The following is a 9153-nucleotide window of genomic DNA, read 5'->3' on the forward strand; positions in this document are numbered from 1 at the left end:
ATGGAAAGTCAAGAAATATAGTCCACAGTGGACAGAATAAGAACTAAATGATGGGTATGTTACATAAATTTATAAGCATAACTAATCAAAATATCAACATAAATATATGGAGAGTTTGGAACATAATGGAGATTTCCAACATAAATATTTGGAAGAAGGGAAATAGATCCTCATATATCATAGAAGCGGCCACAGACAATGTCCAAAATTGATAACCCAGGAATTAGTGGTGACAAAATATTGATGATATTCAGAAGAACCATCAGCTCAAAGAGTTAAAAGTAGTTGTCTGCCAGGTGGGAGATGAGAAAAGGCAAAGAACAGGGCAAGGGGTTATCCATTTTCATTAGCATCCCTTTTGCACTCTTTAAACTTTTGACCAGCTTCATGTATTACTTTGATGAAATAAAACCATTTTTTAAATAATTGCATAGAAAAAATCAAACGAGGCATACTTGCCATAGTCTTCAAATGCTTCTAACTCATCTTAAAAAAACCTGAGATTCAGGAGGTGATGTGGCTGTGCTCGGAGAGCACTTATGTCATAACCCATTCTAAGAAGACTCGTACACACAACTTTGTAAATCAACAATACTGCAATTAAAAAAACATTCATACACTGTCACCTTCCTTCCCGAGGCTGGGATATCACAGAAAGTCACTGTCTCAGATCAGGCTCAGTTTCTCGACAACCATGTGCTCTTAGCCAACACTGTCAATCTCTCTGTGGCTCAGTTTTCTCACCAGCTAAAATGCAGTGACAGTTTTAGTCTCACTGTATTGTTACATCAAATATCTACTCTAGAAATAGTATAATCACAGTGGAAGAATTGCCTAGTGAAGAGGGAAGTATATGACAACATCTTTCTTCGAACCAACTAAGGGTACGTCTAGATATTATTAATAGTAATTCCTAATTATATACAAATTCAGAAACATTTTGAAAGAACATCCTCTAGATAATTATTCCCTTCTCCATGTTATTTCTATTTATTGAACACACCAATATTATTACCTGTTCCAAATCCTGTACTGCAATTGCTTTTCTTGCGTTTATAGTCTCACCTGCTAGACTGTGAGTTCCTGGAGAACAGAAATGGTGTTTTACTTATCTCGATACATATTAAGCTTGACACAGTGCCTGTCTTATATCAAGTACCCAAAAATATTTGCTGAGTCGAACCCCCTTTTAATAGTTTATTTTGTGTTATATATAATTTTAGAAACATGAAAGAATAGAATGAAGGAAATAATGTAATATATGTTATTGCTCCCATTCATCCAACAAATATTAATTAACTGGGCAGTGGGGACCCAGGGTGAATAATACACACAATCAGTTTCTGGACTAATTGCAGGACTGGGGTGGGGGAGCACGGACAGGAAAATGAGCAATCTCAATATAAATTGGTAAGTTGTAGGTTAAAGTTAAGTACAAGATGTCACAGGAGCACAAAAGAGAGGGTCACGGCCATTAAAAAAAAATAAAATTTTGAGATCTCTTCTTAGATTATTTCTTTGGATTGATTAAAATCCAGTAAACCGCAGTTACAATTAGTAGACTCAGGTCCTACCTAAACGATTCAAAATATCCAGTCAATTAGTTAAAAGTCATATGCACTGTTTGGTTGAAACCTCTTAATATCACATAACCACCTTATATAATGTGATAACAAGAGACAGATAGATAGATAGATATTTGGGTGTATATATATATATATACCCAAATTCTTCCACGTATATTATTATTATCTCATGAAAACCTCTAAGGTTTGGAAGACATCTGGGAAACACAAATACATGTTCAACCAGGAAATTTCCTTTTATTTTCTATAACTTTGCTATGTTTTACGCCTCATAAAACAAGTTTTTTCTTCTTATTGTTTTCTTTAAGACCAACTTTGAACATTATTGTGGGCAAATAACAAAGAGAAAGGATAGATGACCCCACCTTTTGCTAGGAGGCAGCGTTTTAATGGTTTCCTCTCTGGGTCACTCGTTGGATGACTAGAAGTGAGCTGATTCCAACAAGCTGCCCCCAGCTACCCTCTGAAAATACTTGGCATTGCTAGGTGTCCCCTTAGGACTAGTAAACAATCCTTTCTCTTCCTTTGAAGCTCTCAATGCCTGGTCAGTTCTTAACTATTTAAATTCAGATAAAAGTAGATGTATACATTGTCAGCTATTGGATAGTAGAGCCATAAACATGAATTAAATTAGTAATTTAATGAGAATACAAGGAAGAATGAGATTGGGGTGTTTACTGATCAGATGAAGTAACGTTAATTAAAACTTTACTGCAAATTGTGATCACATTCAAAAAATGTTCCGGGTGACAGTGTTTGGAGTGTTAAAATTTACTGGCAAAAAAAGAATGACTTGTGTGATAACTAGAGTAGTGTCGATTATGGAAATCACAGAAAAGCAGTGAGACCATTGCCCAATTTCAGGAGAGTTGATTTTTGTTTGAATGAAGTAACTTTTCATCCAAAGTCTAACCTATGCTACCTTGACAAGTGAAAGAACTGACAAGCCATGTCTTTATTTCTTTCCTTCTTTATAGGAGATCGAATGAAATGCAGAGGTATGAGAATTTGCTCAAGATCAAACTTGAGTGAAGCCACTTTCTGAGTAGTGAGCCACCAGAATGGGAACCCAGTAACAGCTGGATCATTTTCTCCCATACTCCATAAATAGAACTCCATTACGAAGACAGGTTAAAATAGATCTTAAATTGTCATTGTCACTTACGACTCATGTGTGAAGAACCATTTCCCACTAGGACCTAAGAGTGTGAACAATGCTTTCATCCCTGATAAGCATTGACCAGAATTTCTCCCATCATGGATACCGTCAAAAGGAGGTACAGTTAGGACAGAAATAAAACATAAATGATGTATTACTTTCCCCAACATGTAATGAATAAACTTTGGGACTCTTCCTAATAATAAATATTTATTAATTAAAGCATCCAAATGAATATGAAAGACATAAAAAAATTAAAATACAAGAAAATATTTGATTCATGTAGCACTTTTATAAAAGGTGAATATAATGTAAGTAGTCCATGAACTTTAAAGAGGAAGGAGCTGGCTGGCTAGCAAGGGGACAAGGTGCCAAAGGGTCACTGCCCAGTCACGGTCACAGCTGTATTGGTGGACTGTTGGGCTCCTGTGGGCTTGGTCTGGTTCACATTTCTTCTGGTGGACTTGTCTATCGTATGGACTGCTTTTTTCACCCATTCAACATGTGGATCAGCACAGACTTTAAGGCCACGTTTGGTAAAAAATCTGCAAAGCAAGGAAAAGATAGACAAAGTTAGTCACATCCTTAAAGCCTTGGGACCCACAGTTAAGATCATATATAAAGAGATCTTGTGCAGAAATTACTGGACAAAATAGTCTTTCAGATCCGTGAGACCATAAATGGAAAGCTTGCTTCTGCAATCTATTTTATCATAAAGGAGAAATAGCTGCAGGTAATACCCTGCTCCCTTGTTCACCATAATTTGCAGGCTCCTTTTCTCATCGTAGCTACAAAATGATGTAATTAAACTGGACATTTGGAGTCATCTAGTTCAATTATTACATATCCACCTTCCTTTTCAAATCTAAACACATTCATCTTACTTTCTGGAAAAATGGTGATTTCTTTATCATAATTCCTTTGGATAAAGTTGCAATTGTGTGTTGGGAAGAGTTGCTATTCTGAAAATGAGATCCTGGAAAAATAATGGTACCATGTAGGCTACTTGCTGATGCTGTTTCTTGAGATATGGAAACTAATAAAAAAATGTGTTGCTGTACGTTACTCCAACACACCATAAAGAAAGAGAAAGGAAGGGAAGGGAAGGGAAGGGAAGGGAAGGGAAGGGAAGGGAAGGGAAGGGAAGGGAAGGGAAGGGAAGGGAAGGGAATGGGAGGGAAGGGGAGGGAAGCAGCCCACACCAGTGTAATTTTATGGTCAAATCCTGATCTCAACCAGCCATCTCTAAACTTAATCCTCAAGACTGAGCACATTATTCATTTAATTCTCAGTCAGATTATTCCACTAAGATAAATCAGAAAGGAGGATGGCATTCTTCACTTGGTTGCCTTTTTTTTTTTTTTTTTTTTTTTTTTTTTTGGTCATAATCATTGGGGCTACGTAAAGACATGGTTAATTTGGAAAAGCAAAAGGACTGTCGGTTCAGTTGAGGTCTTCCTCCTTGTTGGCTTGTCTCTTCCTGATGAGGGCAGCATTTCTATACCGTGTTCCACCAAGCCCAGGTCTGGGGAGAGAAACTCACATCACTGCCTTCATGGAGCCCTCTTTGATGGTGTAGGTCTTGATGTTCTTAACTGGCAGTCGCCGGGTGGTGAGGCTCACACAGATGGTCTTTTCAAGGACTTCACTCCCCACACCTGGTGAAGAGAACCAACCAGACAAATAAAAATAAAGATTTTTGAGAATTTATCAAGGTTGATATTAAATAGGCAAAAGCTTCAAAGGCATATATAATCATCATCACCATTCCACAGCAAACATTAATCAAGAAATTATGACTTGTGAGGAAATCTGATAACTGGTCATTAGGTTTATTTCATTTTAATCCCAGATAAACGTATCAGTTTATATTGACATATACAAACATATTTATGTAAACGCATTACATTTATCTTATAGACAAGTAAGCGTAAGCTCAGAGTGGTTCAGAAATTTACCCTACATCACCCAGTTGTGAAAAATAGGAGCCCAGATTCTAACCAAGTTCTATCTTTAAAATCTACACAATCCTCTAGAGGCAAATTATTCCCCTTTTGCACATGGGAAACCTGAGGCTTAGCTTGGAGAAAGCAGTTTACTCCAGTCAAACCCTGAGTCAAAACCAAAGGTGTGGCCACCTGCCTCCATGACGAGCTGGTCCTTATCTCATAGATAACCTTTTGACTTACCTTCCACAGTGTAAGCGGCGAGACAGCAGAGGCCGAGGAAGACCAGGATGAGAAGTCTCATGGCTGAGGTCCTGCCGAGCTGTGCAGAGAGAGGATGAGGAACTGCTCCTTCGAGTCTCTTTTATTTCTCCAGTGGTCAGCGCACTTCCTGTGGTGAGAGGGGGCTTTCAAGGTTGGTGTGGAATCATGGAAAGTCTGTGCAATACTGATGCCTTTTAGTCTCTGAAAAAAAAGTTCCTTTGTCCCCACTCATGCTAACCCCACACCTTGTGGCCTTTTCTCCTCCTCCTGTGGTTAACATGTCAGTGAAACCAAATGTGTGCACAAAAGAGGTGTGGTTGTCTCATCTCCTGCTACCAGTTTAAATTCAAACCTTCCACTTCAGCTATGCTCCAAGGCCATGTCAGTGTCATGGCCCAGCCTGGGGACAGTGTAAAGGAAATGAGGTGGGGTGGTCACTGTGGTCCATCTCCCCCCCCGCCTCGTGGGACAGCTGCTGTGACATGGGGCTTCCACCACGTGGATCCTGCGCCCCTAATACCTGACGCCACCCTCAGTGACTCCCTAGGGAGAAGGGGTACTGCTGCCACCCTGAGCTTCTCACTCCCCGGCCTTCTTCTTCTTCTTTTTTTTTTTTTTTTCTCATTCCTCTCCTCGATCCTCATTCAAGTGACCCCCTTTCTTTACACCACCCTCCCCAGGTACCCAAGAAACATTTAAATAAGAGTGTTTGGAGTTTGTCTATATGTATGTTTGCTTTATTGTAACTTAATCTATACCTTTTAAAAAGATTTTGAAAAGTTACCTGACATGAACTTTATTTGGGAAAAAAACGAATATAACGAATATCATCTATAATCTTACCATTCTGCCAGTTTTCATTTTTAATGTTTTCCAATGAGTCTCTATTGGTATACATATGTTTGCATAGTTGTGATAATTAGGAATACTATTTTTACTTTGATGTAAATATCCTCTTGTGTTTCTTATAAATAGGGATAAATACACACACGCATTAAACAATCCCCTTATAACTTATTGGTATGTAGTCCCCATCTATATAAGGTAAATTTTCATTCATATACACTGAATCATTTGTCTTTAATAACCAGGAGTAGGATTATAAGCAAAATCATATGACCATCTTTATAGCTCTTGCTACGGATTGCCTCTGTTCTCAACCACCCTGTACTAAGTATACATTCTGAGTAGTTTTTTATATTTCCACACCGCTCGAGGCAGAACCTCATCACTCCTCATGAAGACTACTGCAGTAGACCAACTGATTCCCCAGTCCTGGGGCTCCTCTCTTTCCAATCTACCCTCCACAGCGTTGCCACAATAATCACTCTGAAGTCATGATCTCATCGTGTCGTTTTCCTATTGAGAACCTCTTGCTACTCCCCATAGCCTACAAGATTCATTTCAAAGCTCTCATTGTCATGTACAAATCTGTTCAAGCTCTACCAGTGCTTTTCGTTTCAGACTCATCTTCAACCACTCCAAAACCTCTGGCCTTAACAAATATGTGTGCAGTCAGCCACATGTGCCATCCTCTTCTCTATTCCCCACATACTGCTTCCTTTACCTGGAATACCCATCCCACTTCCTACGTGATTATTTGTAAACTCCTCTTCTTCCAACAAGCTTTTTTCTGAATTCTCTAGATTAAAACTAAGTTGCGCCATTCTCTATGGCCCCTTGGAACTTTCTATCTACCACTGTTCTATCACTGATCTCCTTTTATTCTGCTGCTCAATTATATTTCTGCATCACCCACTAGACAGCAGGCTCCTTGAGAGTAGGAAACTTGTCTCAGTCCCCTCTGGCTCCCTGGCCCTCGCAGAATGGCTGCTATGTAGTGGCCCCTCACCAAATGGCTTCTTAATAAATGAATTCTGTTTATAAGACCAACCTGATAATGATGGTACATTCATTAAGTGAGGGATGAACATATAAAAACATAAAGCCAGAAGACTACCTATGTCTTCTTTCTTGTTTACAATCAAACAATTTGACCAACGGCTGAATTTTTTACTTAGCATATTGAAATGGACTATCTTAAACTCTTTTTTTTAACATTTTTTATTGATTTATAATCATTTTACAACGTTGTGTCAAATTCCAGTGTAGAGCACAATTTTTCAATTATACATGAACATATATATATTCATTATCACATTCCTTTCTCTGTGAGCTGCCATAAGATCTTGTATATATTTCCCTGTGCTATACAGTATAATCTTGTTTATCTATTCTACAATTTTGAAATCCCAGTCTATCTCTTCCCACCCCCCACACCCCCTTGGCAACCACAAGTCTGTATTCTATGTCTATGAGTCTATTTCTGTTCTGTATTTATGCTTTGTTGGTTTTTTTTTTTTTTTTAGATTCCGCATATGAGTGATCTCATATAGTATTTTTGTTTCTTTTTCTGGCTTACTTCACTTAGAATGACATTCTCCAGGAGCATCCGTGTTGCTGCAAATGGCATTATGTTGTCGGTTTTTATGGCTGAGTAGCATTCCATTGTATAAATATACCACTTCTTCTTTATCCAGTCACCTGTTGATGGACATTTAGGCTGTTTCCATGTCCTGGCTATTGTAAATAATGCTACTGTGAACATTGGGCTGCAGGTGAGAATGAATTATTCATTTCAGTTTTTCAAAGCATGCACTGGAGTCTCTGGTGGAGAAGAATTAAGTAACCAGCAAGAAAGTGGAAACCCTTTACAAAATGGATATAATCTGCTAATGTGTGGACATGGATTAACAACAACCAGCGGAGAGATATTAGAACAAATTTCTTTCATCCTCGACTCCTCTCTTTCTCTTACATGCCACACCCAATCTGTCAGAAAATAATGTTTGCTCCCTCTCTTCAAAAGAGAATCTACACCCTTCTCACCACTCACAAGAGAGCCAAGACCATCACTTCTCACTTGGACTAGTGGATTCCTGCAATGATCTCTAACTGGTTTTTCTAATTCCATTGGTCAATTTACCAACCTGCCAAAGGTGATTATTTCAAAATGTAAGTAATATATAACATAATACTCTGCTCAAAATCCTTTCATGGACCACATTTTTTTGAGTGAAATACAAAGTCTTTTTCCACCCCAGGTTTATGAGTTTATAATTGACATATAGCATTGTGTAAGTTTAAAGAATACAGCATTATTATTTGATACAGTTATATATTACAATATTATTAACACAATAAGATTAAGTAATGCTTCCATTATTCATATAATCACCTTGTGTGTGAGTTTGTGGTGAGAACATTTTAGATCTTAGTGACTTAGTGTTTTAGTGACTTTCAAGTACTTCATACCGTATTGTTAACTATATTCACCATGTTGTACATCAGATCCCCAAAATATATTCATCCTGTAACTGGAAGTTTGTATCCTCTCACCAACATCTTCCCTTCCACCCTACCCCCCAGGCCCTGGCAACCACCATTCTAATCTCTGTTTCTATTAGTTTGGCTTTTTTTAGATTCCACATATAAATGAGATCATACAATATTGATCTTTCTCTGTCTGACTTATTTCACTTAGCATAATGCTCTCAAGGTCCACCCACATTGTTGCAAAAGGCAAGATGTCCTTATTTTTTAATAACCTAATAATATTTCATTGTATATATGCATCTCATTTTCTCTCTCCATTTATCCACCAGTGGACACTTGGCTGTTTCCATGACTTGGCTATTGTGAATAATGCTTCAGTGAACACGGAAGTGCACATATTTCTCCAACCTAGTGACTTCATTTTCTTCGGATGTTTACTCAGAAAGGCGGTTGCTGGAACATATGGTAGTTTTATTTTTAATTTTTTGAGGAACCTCCATACTGTATTCCACAGTGGCTGTACCAATTTACATTCCCACCAACAGTGCAGAAGGATTCCCTTTTCTCCACATCCTTGCCAACTATTGTCTTTTGCCTTTTTGATAATAGCCTCCGTAACAGGAGTGAGGTGGTACCTCATTGCAGCTTTAATTTTCATTTCCCTCATGATTAATGCTGTTGGGCTCCTTCCATTTACTGTTAGCCATGTGCATGTCTTTGGAAAAATATCTATTCAGGTCCTCTGACCATTTTTAATTGGATTATTTGGAGGTTTTTAATGAATTTCTTATATGTTTTGTATTAACTGATATTATCAGATAGATAGCTTGCAAATCTTTTTCTCCCATTCTGCAGGTTTCCT

At 38.0% G+C, this 9153-nt stretch overlaps 1 protein-coding gene across 1 annotated transcript; it reads right to left on the reverse strand.

The window, feature by feature from the left end:
- Positions 1-2938: 2938 nt before the first annotated feature.
- LOC102507143 (lymphotactin) lies at positions 2939-5707 on the reverse strand. Its single transcript, XM_006193978.3, has 3 exons — positions 4935-5707; positions 4289-4403; positions 2939-3290 (listed from the first exon to the last, which is right to left on the reverse strand). Exons 1-3 carry the CDS (start codon positions 4993-4995, stop codon positions 3125-3127), a joined length of 342 nt encoding a protein of 113 aa, XP_006194040.1. The 5' UTR covers positions 4996-5707; the 3' UTR covers positions 2939-3124.
- Between the last annotated feature and the right edge of the window lie 3446 nt (positions 5708-9153).

Source organism: Camelus ferus, chromosome 21, assembly GCF_009834535.1.
Source record: "Camelus ferus isolate YT-003-E chromosome 21, BCGSAC_Cfer_1.0, whole genome shotgun sequence".
Lineage (NCBI taxonomy): Eukaryota > Metazoa > Chordata > Mammalia > Artiodactyla > Camelidae > Camelus > Camelus ferus.

Coding starts and splice junctions, on each gene's coding strand:
- LOC102507143 (XM_006193978.3), bottom strand. CDS start 4,995: ATGAGACTTCTCATCCTGGTCTTCCTCGGCCTCTGCTGTCTCGCCGCT. Junction 4,404..4,934: donor CGCCGCTTACACTGTGGAAG/GTAAGTCAAAAG, acceptor TCTCTTCACCAG/GTGTGGGGAGTGAAGTCCTT. Junction 3,291..4,288: donor GGCTCCATGAAGGCAGTGAT/GTGAGTTTCTCT, acceptor CTTGCTTTGCAG/ATTTTTTACCAAACGTGGCC.